Here is a 21,293-nt window from a genome sequence, read left to right on the forward strand (position 1 = left end):
ATCGCTTCTAATCTTAATCTGTTTTCACGAGTGGTGCACAAAATTTCTCTTGAAAACAAAACGTTGTGAGTAATACTTCTTGGAGCGTATTTCAGTTTCCCCTCATATACTGTTCCCTCTCCAAAAAATCTAATTTAGGAAGCCCCCCTACTACTGATTTTAAGTTAGATAATGCATTCAAAATCGCAGTATGGTTGTGTCCTGAAGGGATCTTGTATTTTAAAAGCAAGAAGCATCAAATCAAGATTAAATCCTAAAGTCTTTAGACAGGAGCATATCAGACTAGTCCTATTGAGATTTTAAATGTTAACCAAGAGATTCATTCTTTTCACTCATTAAATTCAGAAGAGAAATATAAATGCTTATATATTTTTGGTCACAGATTTCAGTTGTCTGTTTGATAAAGTGTGGTTACCAAGTATATCTGTCGATGCTGAAAGCCCTTTAGCAATCATGGGTTTATACGTAAGTAATGCAAGTGCCATGGTTTACATACTTCACAGATTAAGGGCTTTTTTAATGAATATTCTCTGGTTCAGAGGAAGAGATCTTTTTTACTCACACTCTTTTCACAGTTGCTGCAATGCAATGAATAAGCAAGCTGTAAATGTAAAATCAGAAACATTAGTTTGTTTTTGTTAAATTTTAGGTACCTTCGAGTCCTGATGTGGCTGAAATTGGAATCATAGAATAGTTTGGGTCGGAAGGGACCTTTAAAGGTCATCTAGTCCAACCCCCCTGCAGCGAGCAGGGACATCTTCAACTAGATCAGGTTGCTCCGAGCCCCGTCCAACCTGACCTGGAATGTTTCCAGGGATGGGGCATCTCCCACCTCTCTGGGCAACCTGGGCCAGGGTTTCACCACCCTCAGTGAAAAAAATGTCTTCCTCATATCTAGTCTACATCTTCCCTCTGTTAGTTTAAAGCCATTACCCCTTGTCCTATCACAACAGGCCCTGCTAAAAAAATTGTCCCCATTTTTCCTGTAGGCCCTGTAGGGACTGGAAGGCCACTATAAGGTTGCCCTGGAGCCTTCTCTTCTCCAGGCTGAACAACCCCAACTCTCTCAGCCTCTCCTCATAGAAGAGGTGCTCCAGCCCTCAGAGCATCTTCATGACCTCCTCTGGACCTGCTTCAACAGGTCCATATCTTTCATGAGCTGGGCAAATCAAATTAAACCTATCAGTTTTATGGGCCCTACCTGACATTGAGCACTTGACTATCCTAAGCTGCTTCATTTCAGTTCTTCTTTGAAAGCTCTGCAGACTTAAACCAGACCTGGAGGAACGCTGGGCACTGCTGGAGGTTTTAGGTGCTATAGAGAGCTTTTTGTGCATGAGATGCTTCATGGGATGAAGTGTCTTACCTCCAGGTAACAAAACCAGAGTAAATTGCCCAAAGCCCAAGCGAAAAAAAAACCACAAACTATCTCCGCGCAGTGGCCGTGCTGCCTGGGAAGGGCATAGAGGCGTATTGCCCCCATCCCTCGTTTTCTTGCATGGTACGGGGGGGGGCTCTGCCAGCACCCGGAGGTCACACCTCTCTGATTCTTGTTACCGTGGTATTCAAATCCTAACATCTAGGATAAGTTGTAATCATCTCTCAACTTTCTGTTGTTAACGTCCTCTTATATTTTACTGGAAAATACAGGGAAAATATATCCTTTGTGAAGTGTTTTAATACCTCTATATTTGCTAAGCAGTTATTTAACCTAGAGCATAGTGAGAGTAGTTCTTTGAGTTCAAAAGGTATTTAAACTCCTTATCCATAGCTTAGGAATGCAGTTTTCTTGAAAAACCGTGCGTAGCTTATGGCCATAATAAAAAAAAAAAAAAAAAGGTTTATTTTTTGATCCTGGAAGCACATAAATTTTTTGAGACAGAGCGCATTCATCCCCATATACATTGCCTTTTCATCCCTGGTACCAGTGCACTATGTTTCTGTTAATCGGTGATACACTGAGGATATAATTGGTGTCACTTCACTGGGGCGAGGTGGGCAGCTGGAAGGGTCAGAGGAGGGAAGCAGGATGCTGCACGTCCTGCCTTGTTGCGCAGCGGACGCGTACGCTTTGTGGGTGCCTGCTCTGCTTGGGGAAGGGGAGCGCCTTCCCTCTGCTAATGAGAACAGAAGAATTCATAGAATTCATAGAGGAATACCCTGAAAATCGGTATTTGTTGTGCCCGTCCTAAAATGTGGACAGCTTCCTGACATGTAGCACGGCAGTGGAAATTTTTAATGAGAGTTTTCTAGTTGGGACAAGTTTGGTTTTGTTTGTTGTTTCTTTTTTTGTTTGTTTGTTTTTTTTTTTTAAGTTAGGATTTTTATTTAGCAGGCTGGGCTAACAACTGTCTCTATTTGTTTAAAAATTGTAAATTCCCCTCAGAGCTCTCCTTTGCTTTGTCCTGCTGACCGCAAGAGACCAGATCTGCCAAAGCTGAGATTTTCCCACTTAGAAGGCAGCTTTCAGCTACTGCCTGTGATTTCTGTCCTTCGTCTTGGAGTTAGTGCCTTGAAGAAGGTGAAAGCATATTACACTTGAGCACAGTACGTCCTAGGGTATATTTCCCTTGAGGACCGTTACAAGCTGTCAGAGTTTAACACAGACTCCAGGCTCCAACACATGCGATCGAGGAGCTTTAAGTTGTTTCCTGAAGAATTTCCACACCTTCAGTCTGTGTAGCTAATCATATACTGTGTATAAATTATGATTCATCCTCTAAATGAGCTAAACCCTTCAGACCTCGAAATGTTCTTTGCAGTGTGTTAATCTCAAAGTCTTTATCATGTGAAATTATGTTTGTTGGGGTTTTTTTAATCAATCAGTCAGAACCCTCTCTAAGAGGTAAACAAAAGAGATCCTCAAAAATCCCCGAACTTCCGCAAAAATCCCTGTACTTAAGACTTCAGTGATAAGGCGACACAGAGTGATTGCAGCCGGGATGGTATCCTAAAAGGAGCAATCCCAGCATCCTTGTCCTCTCCCTACCATCCTGTACTGCACAGTTTCAGAGACAGACTCCTGAGCTGGAGGAACAGTGTCTCTGATCTAATTCAGCCATAAATATGTAACATTTATATGTAATTTCATAAATATCTAAAATTATCTACATAGCGCAACAGTGAATGTAAATACTGGTACTTATTACACTTGATATGACTCTGGATGTGATATGATATTCATAAGGCAATTGCAAATTTTATGATACTTTATAATGTTTGCAAAGCTTAATTTTAGCATCTGTAAAACACCTGTATATTTGGGAAATAATCCTCTCTGACCCACTGATTTCTTTTTAATTGCACTAATAATTTCTTAGTGATTTTAATTCTCCTAAACATAGCAATGATAATGCACTAAAAAACTGCAGAATAGACTAATACATGGAGTGTTGCTCTTAGCTTTAAAAGGGAAATGCAATATAGACATTTCTTGGCCTTGCAGATATAAAAATATGTATAAGAAATTTTCTGTGTATTTTTTTAGGTCCCGAGGAAGCAGACTTCAAGTGCACCCCGAATTATGTTAACTGCATTGGTACAAACAAATGCATTCACTTGTCGCAGCTCTGCAATGGTGTTTATGACTGTTCTGATGGGTATGACGAAGGAGTACATTGCCGGGGTAAGTCAATTTGCTGAGGAAAAAATGCTTTAACCTTCTGCTATATTGCTGTGGGTGTTTTTTTTTCGTTCAAAGAAAACCATAACTTCCTCGTTCTTGGGAATACATATGAAACAAAAATGGATTGATAGAGGCATATTTTAATGTATGTTTCAAGTTCATTTTAAAAATACTTTGTGTGAAGCAAATGTGAGTAAAAATCTCATACAGGTTTTCAGACTTTGTCTTTAATGATTACTAACCTTGGATGATGGAAATGGTTATACCAAGAGTAGGATGAGGAAGCCCCTTCTTAGGGAGCAAAGGTTGGGCAGCACACTGTTTGCCAGAATATTTTTTTTCCTTATAACTTTTGTTTAAACAAAAAAGCCGAAGAAAAACACTGAAAAATACATCCTATATGCTGTGAGCATTATTTTGCATTGAGGACTTGCTTTTGAGGGGATTTTATTCTTACAATCTACTGTTTAAGAGTGTATTTACCAAATTGTGGCGATGAGAAATCTTAAGTAGAAATTGGTGGTCAACTTTTTTAATGTCTCGGCTCTACTATTCAGAAGACTTATTACAGTCTGCCTTGGGGACAGTTATAAGGCTGCCATGTTAAGCCCAAATCTTGGATACCATGAGTGATTAACACGTCAGGTGTTGTCAGTCAGTAGACTTTACTGCTAGGCAAATGATTGTTGATGAACCTCAACAGCTCGCATGTTCAAAACCAGAAACTCAGGGATAGGTTCTGGGGTTCTGCTACAATCCAATGTGACAATATACAGTAAAAGATAGAATTAATGGTATAGTTCAGAAAGTTAAAATAGAATTTAAAAGTTCACGTGAACAGATTTCTAGAACTGTCATAGTAAAATCTAAGCAAGCACCATAAATAAGCTCTATAAAAAAAAAAAAAAAAAAAAAAAAGGAAAAAAGCCAGCTGGAATTAATGGTGTAATACTGCTGACTTCACAAAACTACAAGTAGTTATTTTTATATAACCAGGTAAGGATACAGGCTGTCATAAAAAAATGACAATTCTTATTCACAGTGATAGGAATAATTTCTTTTCTTGAAGGCTCTACTTTTTTTGTAGTCCTTGTTCAATGAGCATTGCACAAAATCAAAATTTGTGTCAGTATATTGGTTTTAGCACTGGTCCAAAAAAACCCAAACGTTAAACTGGCCAAAGCAGTATTTAGCCCATACTAAAGCTTTCTGAAGTTGCAGGTGAGTGTTTTTTAGAGAAGTGTTTAAATGCGTATTCTGCAGTAAATCATGTATCTGTATAAATTGCTCTGGATTAAATGGCAGAGGACTGAGAACTTCCAGTGCTGAATAATTATTGTGCTATAACCGTCTTGTAATTATTTTGTATTTTAACTCTTTAAATTAGGTGATTAATGTTGTCGTGGTTTGGGTCAGACTGGCTGCTGAGATGAACAACAGATCAGAAAAATAAATAGAATAAAAATAGAATCCTATGTTAGTGTAAATTAAGTATGTTTGGTTTTCATATGTAGCATTTTGTATATTTAGCCTATGCTTTGGAATGTGATAGCACATAAAATACCTCATCTTTATTCATGCCCTTTTAATTTATGCTCAAATACACCTTGTAAGGTTCATGTTGATTCCCACTCCTTTCTGTATTATCATATATGAATATGAAAACTTCCCAATGGTAAAATTAATGTCTGCTCTAATAAATTACCATAGAATTTAGTAAAATGTACTAAACAAACATTTGCTCTAAACCACACAGAACACATAGATAATGAAGTTCATTTATACTGTATTTTATTAAGAATTTGAAGTTGTGTCCTGGTGTCGCATCTAGTAAATGGTTAACAACTCATTAATATTGATTTTTGTAGCAATTACATGTTTTGACTTGCTTATTAGTGGCTGTTCATGAAATTATTAATGGACACATTTCTATTAACAAAAGCCAAAGAATATAGAAAATAATTTTACATTATACTTATGTAGTTTGTTACTAACAGCTGCCAATAATGTGCCATTATGATACATTCCTATGTATTAGATATTTGGTATGAGTGCAGTATCGTTGTAATTATTCTCTCTATGTATATCTATATATCAGAACAATGCACGGGTAACCACTGAGCCATTCTGTTGCACGTTCTTCTAAGTTCTGAATATTCAAGTCATATATTTACTTCATCTGCGTGGCCAAAAGCTGCAAAGTTGCTTCAGAAACCTTTTTCTTGATATTACTAACAAAAATGGCATTCTGATAATTTAATTAACATTGTTCATAGGAGATTTTTGATTGAAGAAGATAATAGCGGTTTTAAATATTTAATTGCAGACAACTCAGTTGGTCACGGAGCTGAGGAAGTTAAAATATTTGCTACTGATGCTGATAGTGCTGTGTAAATGAGTCACGGTTTGTGCACCAGGAAAAGAAGTTATGGCATGAAGTGTGGGGTGTGTGACCGTGGCAAAGAGAATTTCAGGGTACAGGTCACTACTCCGCAGGAGCGAAAGCTTCTAATATAATGCTTAAGAACTAATGGAGTATAAGCGTTCAGTAACTGGAACTATTCTAATTTCTTTCTCTAAATTTAACATTCTTATGTTAATTCATTGTATCATGATTTTTGAGAGATATATTCAGGCCTGGACCTATCCCTGGGCAAGTAAAAATATGATGATATCTACAGTGTGAAATGGTAATGTATGTGAAATTTCAAGGAAATAGTAGTAAATGCAATGACATTCCTGTCTCATCATCTTTTATTTCAGGCACATATGCATTTTTGCTGGTGAATGTAATGCATAAATTCAGGAGGGGTTGTGGCAATATGAAATAAAAAATGTTTTATTATGTATGGTTGTTTCACATTATGTGTCTCAATGTCCTTCAGAGGAGACGGGGTGCGTAGTTCACTGAAACTGAAACTCACAGCATATAATAGTGGTAAGGCAGCTGTATTTGGTCATTTTGGATTCTTTGCTATTTTTTGACTAATTAAAGAATGCTTTTGAGAGGCTGAACAAGCAAGGGATCAGAGTATGTACTAAACCCTCCTATAAAGTTTGGGCTGGGGCTGTTCAGCTTTCTGATTCACTGGATAATTTCACCGCCATCAAAAAAAAAAATGGGGGAGTTGGTGCCCATCAGCTATTTGGAGGCTTGAAAAGCCTCAGAGAAAATTTACCAGTGCCAAAACTAGACCCAGGCCTGAGTAGTTCTGGTGGAGGACTGATCCAGAGCTGCTCTTGCAAATTAAGTTTCTTTCTTTAACACGGTTCTTGAGGTTTCTTTTGAGAGCAAGGTCTTTATTTTAATTGCATTTTCAGCCACTTTTAAAGCTCAGCCATGCAATGAGCTGAGAAGTCTTCTGCTACAGGGGATTCGCCCAAATATTGCAAGCTGATCTGTTTCACTCTATGTCTTTCCTTCCCATGGTTCATCCCAGTCCCATATGAAGTCGCTGGGGGCATCGCTGATACTGGACTGGGAGTGGGTCTGAATATGGTCAGTTAAAGTAGGTGTTATATGGCTACAGCTTCTCTGCCTGCTCTATCTGTGGTCATTTGAAGGTTGAAATACCTCATTTTGTTCTGAAGGCTTTAGGAACAGCTTAGACAAATATCCGTTACGGATTAGAAAGAGTAACCTGGCCCTGAGTAGGTAAAGGATTAGATATATCCTTAAGATAATTTCTCAATTTCTAGAGAATTGCAATCATTGTGAATTTTAGAAAGGCTTTTTTTTTTTTTTTTCTTTTGTAGGGCTGCAGAGGTGATCTGTACAGCTTTATAAATCAGTACTTTATATACATAAATCAGTACTTTATATACATATGGCGAAGAATTGAGGGTGATACGCCAAACTTAGTTTTTGGTCTGTCTCTGGGTTAAGCCTATAGAAAACTAGAACTTTTATAAAATATAGAAATGTCCTTTTTCACGTAACTAGCTTAAAGGATAAGCTATTATTAATAGCTGAAGGAATAGTTATGCTAAAGTTCTGGATATTCCAGTCAGAAAATACTAAAAGAATACTGAAAAAAAAAAAAAAAGCTACTGCAAATACTCTGCTTACGCCAAGTTATCATAAAATGGGACATTTTTGGAACAATTACTGAGAAGCAAAACTGACATGGGATTAAGAGGCCCAAGTAAGAGCCCGGTGAAGGCATTAATTACACACTGATGCTCTGACTTTAAGTATATTTTGCATTATACTGCAGTATCCATTGCATTTCTATGGAGAGTGTTGTATTATGCAGTAGGAATACTGCAGCGTTTATCCATCATTCTTGACAAGACGAAATAGTAACAGCATTAACAGTCTGCATGTATACTTCTCCAATAGACACATTCCCCATAAAGTACATTGGGATCTCATTAAATAGACTTCTGTCCCAGCCTGGACATGGATTTTGCTCTGTAATTCTTTGGTTTGAGGATAGACAAGCCAAGGCTTTGGGAAGGGGAAAGCAGGAGTGCTGGAAGGATTCCCTGGAAGTCTACTTGTACTAATACTCTGAAGGGCAAAGAGTTGAGCAGGTTCTTGAGGACACTTACTCTCATTCTAGTTGCTGCTACTGATTAGCTACAAGTAGTATCTGGCCAGTGTCCCGGCTCTGGGACATGCAGCAGTCGGTGGACCAGGGCTCGTCAGAGCTCAGAACATTGCTCCTTCTGGCTCTGAATCACAGCAGCTCCCTGCTGAAGATGGACTTGCATGAAAGAACGTGACTGTTTCTTTTCCATCTGAAATGCTGATTATTCAGATTGCTTATACCATCTCCTATGGAAATTAATCATAAGTGCAAGACTACGACATCCATTAAAGCCCTTTGCTATTTGAGGAGTCATTATATATAAGATAATTGCCTGCATGTCTACCTGTCTGCCTGCCTAGCCCTCTTGGCAAGATGAGCCTGGGCATACAGGAGAATCCGCATTACCTTCGGAAGACTAAATATCTTGTGAAAATAACATCAATTTTTTGTTTGATGTATTAACTAGATGTAACCCAACATATTTTAGTCGGTTCATTAAGGTTAAGAAAATCTAGGAGAGAGCACAGAGGTTACTTGAGATACTTTTTTAATGAAAAATGAAATTTTGACTGAAAATAACAGATCTCATAGAATCCTTCCAAGTCTTGAGATTATTTGAATCTTTATTAACTGTGATCTGAACCATAATCTCTAATCACTAAAATACAAAAAGGCAAACTCTGGGTCATTTAGTATTAAAACAACATAGAACACACATACAGAAGATTTGGCCGAATAATTGGTATGTTTGTAGCAGCCTATAATGAGAGTATTATTTTTCTGCTTACGCTTTTTGAATGAATTGTTATCATAAGACAAAGATAAATGCTGCTATTACTGAATCATGTTTTTATTCTGGCACTTCTACAGCTGGAACACTGGGAAATTTTGAGGACTGTTTACCAGAGGGGAAAATACAAATTTCAGAATTTTATGGAAACTTCAAGCCTTTCCAGAATGAGGCAAAATTATAAAACTGAAAGTTATGGAGCTACATTTAGATCCTAGTCTGAATTTTTCTTGTTTTTTTCTTTCTCGTGAAGTTGTGTCACGAGGTAACAAAGAAAACCTAAATTAGTCTAGAATTATAAATGTTGCCACCATTTTATCATGAGAATGTTTCTGGAAGTAGCGCACACCTGCAGAGGAAATCCCTGTAAACTCATCTGGTTTATTCTGACAAGCTTTAAATCACTCATCCTTTAAGACGGTGATGTACGAAGTGTCACATCAGGTTACTGAATCGTTGAACCCCCAGGAAATCTCACAGTGCTCCTGAGGTAGCAGTGGGGCTGCTGAAACCATCAGGTAACATGCAAAATGATTCCCTCTGCAACCGCTCTGCTTTCTGCACCAAGCTTTTTTGATTCTGGTTGTAAGACAAAGAGAAAAAAGTGTAGGCACTAAAATAAGATATTTGTAGGTATTTTTGCTTTGAACAGAGCTGCTAGTAAGTAACTGGAGTTGTCTGGGGAAAAGCTGATTTTGCTTTTTTTTTTTTTGGTTTTATTGTATCTTCTTCTCATTTCACCATCCAAATATCCAATTTCTTGTATATTACTCTCTTCCCCATCTTTTTGCCTTAATAGAGCATGATGTGGCTCATTGAAATTAGCCAAGGTCATTTAGTCTATTCTGCTGTCAAGACAAAGAAGTCATGGGCTTCGTGATTTAATAACTTTCTATCACAAAATCCTATTGCAGGAAAGCAAATTAAAGGTGAGTGGCAGGGGGATAGAGCAGTGGAAGACATTTGAGTGACGTGATTTCATCCCATCTTTTAGGGGCTGTTGCTAAAGAGGCCAGAATACACAAATGAACACCATTGTTAAGCTACCAGCATTGTCTATGTGGCAATATGAGTGTAGAATTTAAATGTTTGACTGTATTTGATAATAACATATGATAACAGATCGTTATGTAGTACATAGGTTTTATAGAGTGTTTTGATCTTGTCCATTGAAGGAGCGATGTATGTCTTGTCTGCTCCCAATCAATATTTCCATTTCAAGTTGCAGTATTCATTTTCCTGAGAGAAGATGTGGAATACTGTTCCTCACTGGCAAAATCAAGCGTTGGTCAGTTATGGCCTCCCTGAATACAAATACTGATTAGTTTTCCTATTTAGTACAGATGTTTTAAATACATATACTTTCTCCAAGGTCATGGAAACTATGTTTGCGCTGGGAAATGCAGTGTTGAATGGTTGAACCATGGAGTTCTTTTTAATCTTTCTTACGAGAGAGAGGAATAAAGATTCTAACTCCAATATTTCATTTTTTCCATGGTTCCATTGCCTGATAAAATCACAAAGTGTAGTAAAAATATTAATATGTCATATTTTAAAAAAGATCACGGTATTTAAGAGGGTCAGTTAGTTGTGGTGGTAGTTAACGGGCTCATGTTGAGGGCTACGCAAGCCTGATGAAAACAGCCACAGTCAGTGTTGTAGGGGATGCAATGCAATGATCTAAGAAAGCTTTGTTCTACTTCCCAGGGATTTAGGTTAAATGGTATTTATTGTTGTTCCTGCCTGCTGTTACTGTTTTGAGGCTGCCCTCTACTGAGAAAAGAAAACAAGCATTTAAACTGTTCCTATGAGCATCTCCTTTTCAGTTTTATTCAACAATTTTTATTTTCTTTCTGTTGATTAGCGTGTGTAGTTTCCTGATTATTTTTCCCTGTTACAGCTAATCAAACTCTTTGAGGAGTTATCTTATGTAAGAAATGTAGGATGCTTTTTGTACAAATAAATTTCAAAGTACTTTTATGATGATAAATACTCTGGGTAGAATCTCTATATCAGGAGTTGCAGATATATTCACATGGCCAAAAACCTGACACTCATAAACTCACACCGCAAGCAGGAATTGTAGCTGCTGCCCAGTTCCCATTAGCACACATCGCAGAGTATATTTTAACTGTATTTTCAATGTAGAGGCGCTGGAGAGAGCTTTTCAGTGAGGAGAAACTAGAGCCTGACATGGAGTGCTTACAAAACACTAGTAACCTTGAGGTGTAGGGAGAATCGATAGCACAAGGTTTATCTTCAGCTATTGTCACCAGTTTTTGGGGTGTGTAGGATACCTTAGACATACCGAAATCTTATTTAGAAAGAGTAATGCTTTTCTCGATTTCCTTTTGAGCATTTTTTTTTCTTTTTCAGGTTATACAGGAACTTTTAAGTTTAGACATAGAGCTTAAAAATTCAATTAATGTTTCTTACATTAACTAATAGTAAAATCTTATCTGATGAGGAAAAATGCATCTGAGGCACCTGTCCATCAGTAATTATTATTAAATTTCCATGGTCTCTTATTCCAGTGACATTATTTGCCTATTCATTGCTCATATCAATAGAGTTTTAACATAATTGGGCAAACTGGTGTTGGAAGTGAGGAAGAAAATGAAGTGAAAGGCACGTGTGCTGAAAAACGTGCTTTTGTTCCTCCTAAAGCTATTCGTAAAGTCGACCTAAATTTACAGAATGGTATCAAATTGAAGACGGAAAAGAAGAAAGAGAAGAGCAAATTCTGGGGCTAGCATCACATAATTTGTCAGAAGTGCAGTTGTCAGTTTTCTGCCCCAGGAGTCCTCAGCCAAGCTAAATTATGAGACTCGGTTTCAAGTTCTTTCACTCCTTGCCTGAGGGGATTTGACTTCCCAGCTCCTTATCTTCCCAAGGTGAATAAACAAACCAACAAACTACAAGATGTTCTGCGCGGGGGGTGCTTTGGCTCCTCATGGTGCTCTTGTCTGCGGAGTAAACAGTTAAACATTTATTATAGCAAATACTTGAAGCTCCGGGAGCGTTCGCTTGAATTCTCATGGCAGAGGCAGTTCTTGTCTCTCACTCGTTCCCATCTCGGCAATTAGTTGTGTATTGTTAACCAAAGTGGGTAAATTCTGGGAGTTGGGGTAAGTAGTCCCACCTGGAATACATATGCCTCTACACAAAATCCACCTGCCTGGCCACGCATATACCGCACACTCCGTATTCTGCCCTTTCACACAATACAATTGATAGCTGAAAAGAGAAGAACTTATAGATTTTTATTCTACAGAAGGACTTTTAATTTCATACTGCATCCCACTTCTTGCATTTTGCAATATTAAGCTCATGAAACTGTATAATCAAAAAGTCTAAGCCATTTTCAAATGTGTAATATAGTTTAAAAATTAAGAGTTACCATCATTTCTTAGACTACGGTAAACAAGTCAAGATGTCACCAGCAATTTTGAGTGAGATTGATAATATTCAGTGGTGTGAAGAAGTTCACTTTGACACTTTGAGAAATAACTCCTGGTCTTCCACTCAGAAGCAAGTACATGCACAGAGCATACAAAAACTGATTTTCAGAATTCATTATATCCTCTCTGGAAGATCTCAGTCAACTTTTTCCCACAAAAATCTGTGTCAAGAAAGTATAACTTAGTCTTTAACTCACAGGAGTAATGCCTATAATTTGGGTTATCTGTGAAGCGTACAGGTTGAGATACTCTGAGATGAAATGGAAAGAGTTAAAAACTGTGCGAGAAAGAAAAGAAAAAGAGGTGGTACCATGGGAAAACACAGGCAGTAAATGGCAAGTAAAAAGAATCACTGGAAGCAATCAAGTAAGGAAAAAACCCTGGGAAAATACAGAGACCAGTCAATAACAAGGTTCGGTGTAATACTTTATATGAGGGCTAGTAAAGCAGACCGATTTTAAGTCAGTGCTCTCTGTTTGGAAATACGTGCATCAAAGAGTAGGAATGTGTTCCCACTGCACTGACTCAAATAAGAAAACAAGAGTTTGCCAGGAGACTTCGTAGTCTAAGAATATTTTCTCTTTTGTGAAAACGGGTGTATTGAAAGCATCGTTGGTGCGTGTGCAATAGTGTCAGTCTGCCCGGTTCGTCATCATTTCTTCACCTGCAACTGTGAAGTTCAGGAAATTTTCCGACGATATAAAATGATACTGATATAAGCTTCAGTATTGTTCACTAAATAAATGTAACAGAATTGTAACGCATGTGAACCGCACATACTGGTGGCATATAGCAGAATTTCTACTAATATTGGTTTTTAAACCCAACACATTATGCCAAGGAAATATAGACCTAATTTACTGTTCTCTGTGCAGATGATGTCCTCTCAAGTTAAGTTCATTAACAACTTCTTCAAGTGTGAAGATACTTGTTAATTTTTTTTTTTAAATAAGCAGTGTGCAAGAATAAAAAAAAATAGTTAGGATGAGACTTGACTCCTACTGAAATTAATGGCAACATTCCCGTGATTTTAGGATTCTGGATCAGGCCTATCCAAACCAAAAATTGTGCTTCATTTTTTTGAATCATTTGTATTCAGGTGCTGTTTAAGCATTTACATATGAAAAAGGATTTGGTTGTGATTTTTTGTTTGTTTGGGTTTTTTTTTGTTGTTTTGGGTTTTTTTTGTTTTGTTTTTTAAGCAATTGTTGAAAAATGCTACATCTAGAGAAGGATGAACAACATTTAAAGTTCAGAATGTGACCGTGATCCTCTCTGTGCACAATGATAATGTTTTCTGGCATGCAACTGTTGAATAAGGCTGCTCTAGTGGTATTGGCTGTTCTCTGGGCATCTCTTTTTGACTGTGAGATACCATGTGGTAGACCATATTCTATGAAACGAAACTTTCTGAGACTATGTTTAGCATCTCTCTAAAATAATTTGTGTCTATCCAGTCATTCTTACTATGAAATCAAACTTTCTGAGACTATATTTAGCATCTCTCTAAAATAATTTGTGTCTATCCAGTCATTCTGAAAAATCCATTTACATGTAGCGAAGGATTACAAACGCTCTTTGGAAGATAAGACACCTTATACGTGGGATGGATTAATGGAACAATGGACCATTGTCAGCCTTCCCATTTTCTCAAAGGAAGTGATGACCACTAAGATTAAAAAAGAGGAGGAATTAGCAGCAGAACAGATTATGATTCCAAAAATAGGTTTATGCGATGCACAGTGACATTTTTCTGACCCCTTCGCGATGCAGCTTGGGTTCCACGCTCGCGTGAGGTTCCGTAAGAGCTGATGTCACGTTCCCACAGCCAGATCAGCCGGAGAGAAAATGTCTGTGTTTTAAAATGAAAGACTCATTTATAGTAATTTAAGCCCCAAACACATCTCTTCGCCCTGCTATAGAAGGTCAAAATCCTCGCTCATTAAGAACTATATATGGTCTTTTCAACAAATGCACTTTTTAATTACCAGCAGGCAATTCAGCACAATTTGTTGCTGTCTAAGGTACTTTTTATTTTCTAATGGTCTTGCATATTTGATAACCTCTTTCAAAATTATGCATCAGATGAAGGACCTGCCACTTGTTTAATTGACTTTTTCCCTCTTTTAATGATGTGCGTCTCCTAGAATTTTAGCAGAAGCGAATCCAGCTACACATGGGAAAGGCGGTTCTTTGTGTCAGTTATGTACGCCCGTACCACAACTGTAAAGGTGATGGGCTCCCAGCCCCGGAGGGTCTTTTTGGAACAGGGAAATTGGAGCTGTGACCTATGTACTTTTGTCAAAGGAGACATATAAGAGGGAAAATGCCCTCCGCTGCAGGACGGGAGCTGTTAGTTGCCCTGTCCCCTTTTTCTGGGAGTCAGGAACATACCCTGCCTATTCAGAAACTGTTCCTTGCGCCTTTTTTTGGGTGTGGTTTGGGTTTTTGGTTTTTTTTTTTCCTGCTTTTAGAGTAAAGCTCTGGTACTTGAAGGAATAGTTTCAATCTGTTTATTAATTTTAAACATAATAATAAGGTACTGCCATGGCATGCGTCCTCAGTGTTATTCTAAGATGATTTCAACAGCTGTCCCAAAATAACAGCTCGTGCCCTGGACTGGTTGTGTCATCATTTTTGCAATCATTTGTTTAGTTGCATTCTTTGTTATTGACTCTTATAATTTATTTATTGAAAACAAACATCTTCATTTAGTGAGCATTCAGATCTTGATTTACTTGCTGAACTAAATTCTCGAACAACAATAAAAACAATGCAAAGTCACATTATATGTTCTATTTTAAAATATTTACGGTAGAACAGTTCCATCTGGGATCAAGGCATTGTTGTAGAAAGTGATGTAGACTTACAGATTAAAAAAATAATAGGTCACAATTCCAAAGAAGCAAAACATTTAGTTGTTTTTAGCAAATTTGAGCTTTTTTACTTCATTGAAAGACAATGATGTGATAGAAGAATGGCATGAAACGTTTATGCACAGGGAACTTCTAGGTTTCTACAGAAAAGCCATGAATATAGTTTTAAATCCTCAAACTAATGACACACACTAGCATCAGGAGGCTAAAACAGGTTGGGACTAAGTTCTGTTCTGCAAATTGTTACCTAAAATGTGCAGATACGTAAACCCGAACCTATTCAGTCATCCTGAGTACTCGCATTTGATGTACACTGTAATTAAAAATACTCTTCTGCTTTCTGCCATGAACCGACACTCCTGATGTATGTTAAAAATTAATCAGAGAACTACTCAAAAATTTAAATGGACACTGTGTGGGGCCCATACGTCCACTTTCTCATAAACATGAATGTCCTATGACTCATAAAAATGCAAAGCGCTATGCTCGCCCTTCAGGAAGACCCGGGCTTGCTTCCTGCCCTTAATGTGGCAGCGGATGCTTTGGTTTTTAGAGAAGAGAAGAAAGCACAAACCTAAACCCAGTCTCACATTGATCATAACGTCTGGTATTCGAGGAAAGGATAAAACACAGTGATCTTTGAACTGTAATTTCGCCCTCTTGAGCTTAATGGAAAAAATGCTTTAAATAACAACATACCTTTTAGTGACATGTTGTGGAGTAGTGTTCAGATGAAGTAAAATGGGGCTCGTGGATGCTTCCTCTCTTACCGAAAAGGTTACTGGTTTCTACATACGGTCCTATTTGGGTTTACAAAGGAGAACTAGATGAAAGACTAAAACGTGCTTTTCCATGATCCCCACAGAAAATCAGGCTTTCTACTGTTTGAAAACTTTTTGTTTTGAAGTCCACCAGTATGTGCCAGGTCTCTTGATCTTGTCTTGAAACTATTGTAAAGACGTGAATCATTCCAGTGCTGAAACTATTCGATTTGCAGGAATCGAACAAATAGTTGCAGGAAACTAACAGATGTTTCCTGTTAAATGCAGAAATTTGCAATCTCGTGATTTACATACCTTAAAAAGTCCATTTGTTACATTTAATAAAAAATTGTTCCACCAGTCTAGGAAATTTTTCCCTCCTGACGCCAGAGGGATGTACAGCTGGGAGGAGCCATTTGCAGCTTTTCTAAGACTCATCACAAAGTCAGAAAGAACCCTTGCCGCATACCTAAGGATATTCCTAATCATATGATACATAAACCATATGCAAATTCCCAACATGCAGCAGGAGAGGGAAGCTGGGTCTGATGTAAATGCCCATAGAGCTGCCCACCAACTGGGCTGGTTTAGACCTCAGCTCTACAGACATCCGTATCCGCCCCAACATACTTATAAAATGAACCATAGTTCTTTCAAAGTATTTAGCCCTCCAGTACTTGCATAAAGAGAGTCAGTCTCTTGATCTTAATAAAGCCGCTATCAGTGTTCACCAGAGGATCCGGGAAGCTCTTTTCAATATATGGACTGTAAATGAAAAGTAGAAATTGCTGTTGACTTGCATTAGCACGAGTTACAATCGTCTTCCAAGTAAAAAAGGAATGTGAATGAAATACAATTCTTGCTAACGGATACATCTGCAGGCCTTTGCTTCTGACTCCAGCTGTGAAAGTGCTTCTCACATCTTTCTTTTTCCCCTAATGAAGGCACAGCTGTGCATTTAGAGACTTGACGAAGAGTGTGATTAGGAGTTCTAGACTTCCAAAATAACTTATCTGCCTTCAAAAAGAGTTGTTATTAGCAACTAATGCTTGGTGAGATTTATTATTGTCCCATGTCGTGGGCATTTTTGGTGGTAGAAGCATGGAAAAGCTGTAGCAGTTTAGTAAATCTTAGCATCTTCCAGAATTTATATGGTGCTTTAATTTGATTTTGAGGTCTGGATGAGCAAATAACAGGCTCGGTAAAATCTGAAAATATTTGGTTCAAATAGAAATTACTGGGGGGTTCTTTTTTTTTGATTGTTGTTGTTTTGGGGTTTTTTTTTGGTTGGTTTGGTTTTATTTGATTTTTTTGGGGGGGGGATGGGGGGCGGGTCATTTCTTGTTTACTGCTACAAGTTTTACTGCTTTGGATTGCCGTCAGTGCCTCCTGTGGGACACATTTTTGGGGCTGGCTGGACGATTGCTGGAAGCGAGAAATCTAAACAAGAGAACAAGAGCAGCTTTTAACCGTGCTCGTTCTCTCCTGGCTTGTACACACACTAGCTGGAGCTTTCTCATAGTCATACCCTACTCCTGAACACGGGCAAAGGCGAGTAGGCAGCCACAGACCTCCCAACCTTCCCTTGCCAGCTCTCAGCCGTGGTAGTGGGGTGTGCCTAACGGAGAGGTGGACTCTACTCATCCATCCCATGTTGATTACATCCAGAGAAGCTACTGTGCTGCTGTCTTCTTTAACTGGAATACATAATTTATCCTGAATTTCTGTTCAAGATCTTGCCTCCCCATGTGAAAGGACTAGTGATGTAGACAAGAAGTCTATTTGGGCTGTGTAAAATATGTCAGAGTTTTCCAAGGAGTTGACAATGCTGATGTTCAGCACTGAGTTCTGCTGGCAATTAGCTTGGCAGGTTGATTGTAGTGCTAAACATACACCAAGAATATATTTCATGCTTTAGGTGTAACAGAGAATGTTTTCTATTGTAAGCTGACCTGTGCTATAGAAAATGTAGTTTTAATTTTAAAAAGCTACTGCTATGGGAAGTCCTGTTATTCCTGAAAGCGTGACCATAACTAAAGCTTGCACTTATGTAATTCCAGTGTTTGGGAAGAAACTATAATCAGAAGAAACTTTAGCATTAGTAGTAAGCTGATAATTAGAATTTTATAGATTCTACTGGAGTTATACTCTATGTATTTCTAAAGACCCGTTCATTTATGGACTTAGTGGAAGCAGATGCTGGGATTCAGCTGTCGGTCTGAGGCACAGCCCTGAGTACTTACTCAGTTTTTACTTACATTTTTCTCAAGTGAGCAAGACTCTTACATAGGCAGTTTTGGCACAATAAGTGGTTTTCTTGAGCATAGGCAATGCAGACATTATTTATTTGTGGCATTCTATTGTTTTATTTTGTTCTTTCTTAATAGACATTAGCCAACAGCTTGGGGAGTTTTTAATAAAAAAACTAATCTAAATGCTTTTACATTTTGCTGTACACAGAAGACTAAAATATTTGTAAATTAAAAAATCAAAGGTGAATTTTAGAAATAATATTATGTTAGCTTTTTAGTAAAACATCACAGAAACTCTGCCCTTTTAAATATGAAGAATATAAACTTTGGGTTTTTTTTCCCATGCTGATGCATTTTAAGAAGAGAGTTGCAGAAATCTCCAAGTAAGTCCATGCTGTATATAGAGATGTCTATTTTAGAGAAAGGTCAGACAATATATTATAGAATTAGAATCTAGAATTTTTGAAATATAGATTTTATTCATTGTGATAAAGATTTAAAAAAATCACTGGAAATTAGGATCTCACAAAACATGAAGTATTTTAAGAATTTGAAGATGCCCTGCATTTGGCTCAGAGATGCCTTGTCCCTGTGACATTATCATGGTAACTCTTCTCTTCTGTGCTACTTCCAAAGCACAGTTAGTTGATGAACTTAAAAAAAGAAAACATAAAAAGGAAAACATAACAGTTGATCGAGTTCATTCTGGCTGTGGAGGGAGCGGAGGTGGTGCTGAGATGGAGGCAGGAAAATGCCCAAGGGAGAAGGAGAGCACTGAAATCACAGAGTTCAAATGGGAATCTTCTTGCCGGTGCATCGTTATTCCCCCTGGGGTGTCCTCCCTTCGTTTGCTCTGGACAGACTGTTTAACCACTGATGCTGATATATGAGTACGACTGGTAGGAACCTTTGAAAGTACATTTAAAGTTGCCTGGAATAAATAGCCATGCCATTGTAAAGAAGCTTACTAATTTTTTATTTTTTTTTACCTCAATCCATATATGCTATTTTTAAAGAGATGTGTGTCACCAGCTGCAGTGTAATTTACTTTTAGAATATAGTACTAAAATTTCTCCAGTGTCCTCAGAGAGTCATCTGAAGATGGATGTTTTCAGGGAAAAAAGAGATGCATAATCTAAAGCACTGCAGGATAAAGCTTTCATTACTGTTTTGAAGGTAATTAGAATTCAGAATATTCATTCTTATTTCATGTCAGGAAAGTTTTAAAATATAAATTTTGTATTAAAAATCGTGGGTACTCGATATCTTTAAGAAAATCAAGAGATGTGTTGATGTTCTGGAAAAACACAAAAAGGTCTAATTAGTCTGTATGAAATGGGGTTTTTGGCACATTAGGCAATCGCTTCTCCTACTGGCCACCGTGTTTGCTGCCATTCCTTATTTCCCTTCCTATTCCCCTGCATAGCTGGTTTGTTAAGGATTGGGAGATTTCCATCACAGAGGAAACTCTGACTTGATAGAGGGAATCTGGTCTGTGGCTTGAACTCCTGGGTGCTAAGGTAATAATTATCACCTTATGACTATAACTAGTCACTCCAGAGACAATTATCACATGCATAAGAACACATGTAAGGGAAAACCAGTTGGTTATTACATGGAGTCAGGATCAATGACTCTATAGGGTACTATAGCATAAAGTACAAACAACGTGACTGCTATATTCAGGACACTCAACAGGATCTCCTAATGAAAAAATGTACTAACAAGAGTAGAGAAAATGTTGCCTGCTGTGCCTCAAAGAAAAAATAAAAGAGTTTCTATGAAATTTGATTTGCAAACTACAAGGAAGTTCGAGGGGGAAACCAGCACAGACTCCACAAAATTGCCAATGGTGCTAAGCATTTAAGAAGAATCCAAAGTTAAGGAGGAGATTTTAAAGGAATAGTTTAAATGTTTGATTTTTCTCCTTCCTTAAACAGTTTGTGTAATAAGAATCAATGGCTATTTGCCTTTTAAGTTCCCCTAATCTCTTCATGGAATGAAAATTTCAGAGTATGTTTCCCTGGTACAGTCAAAAGCTTTGTGGATTTATATTGATGAAGATCGGTAGCCTATTTGCAGCAGTGATATGTGCTCCTTTTAATCCATCCATCTTTCATCAGTGACAAAAGGTGGCTGTTCTCTTTTTAGTCATAAAGTTAACTTCAAAAAGGAGATGTCAGTAAGTAAAAGAAAGTGATTTTCATCTTTTAATATCACCACAAACCCATTTTTTATTGATAGGTGCCAAAAAAGGTTGCAATCATTTTGCATGGCTTTAAAGCTTTACTTTGAGCACATTAAATCTGCACTGGTGACTTAAAGAAGGCAGCAATTACCACATGGCTGTTTTTACTCACGGAGTGAAAATAATGAATTCATAAGTACAAGAGTTAGGTATTTTAATCATTGACAGGAATACTTAAATCTATTAATCACTCTGTTGTTGTTTGACTAATGTTCTATTGTTGGGCTTGATTTGCCAATGCATTCATTTGTTGCTTGTTATTTTGTCACTGAATTATAATTTCATTATTCTCTGACCTTGTTAGTCCTTTGCTCACACAATTGCAATGTAAAGGTGGTTGAAATCATTGGGCTAAAATAAAAAAAAAAAAAAAAACAACCCACCACAAAACGAACAATCCAAAGTTTTATTTTGCAATGAAACTGTACGGAGCATAAATCTTAGTTAGGCTCAGCTGATTTTCCGCTGCGGTTGCAGCCGTGGCTGCTGGCGAAGGACCAGACACAGGGAGACAGTCCAACCTGGAGCACTACCCGCCCAGGACAGGAGCGTGGTGAACTAAACATCTCCGAAATGTCTGATGGTGCATCATAAAATCTCATAACCTGCAGTTTGGGGACTGCTGAAATTGTATTTTGATTTTTTTTTTCTGAAACTGATAAGCCAGTTATGTTGTATATATGTATATTTTTATATTTCCCTCGTTGCTCCCAGAGTGGTTGTCTTTAAAGGCAGTCGGATTTGT

General features: G+C 37.7%; 1 protein-coding gene across 1 annotated transcript in view; it reads left to right on the forward strand.

Annotated features, from left to right (window-relative positions):
* The window catches only part of LRP1B (low density lipoprotein receptor-related protein 1B), a 615,617-nt gene that overhangs the window by 136,548 nt on the left and 457,776 nt on the right, over positions 1-21,293 (forward strand). Inside the window, exon 4 of the mRNA XM_009891709.1 lies at positions 3,488-3,625. Within this exon, the coding sequence (XP_009890011.1) occupies positions 3,488-3,625 (138 nt within the window). The remainder of the gene's footprint in view (positions 1-3,487; positions 3,626-21,293) is intronic.

This window comes from Charadrius vociferus, unplaced genomic scaffold (genome assembly GCF_000708025.1).
Source record: "Charadrius vociferus isolate BGI_N301 unplaced genomic scaffold, ASM70802v2 scaffold109, whole genome shotgun sequence".
NCBI classification, from domain to species: domain Eukaryota; kingdom Metazoa; phylum Chordata; class Aves; order Charadriiformes; family Charadriidae; genus Charadrius; species Charadrius vociferus.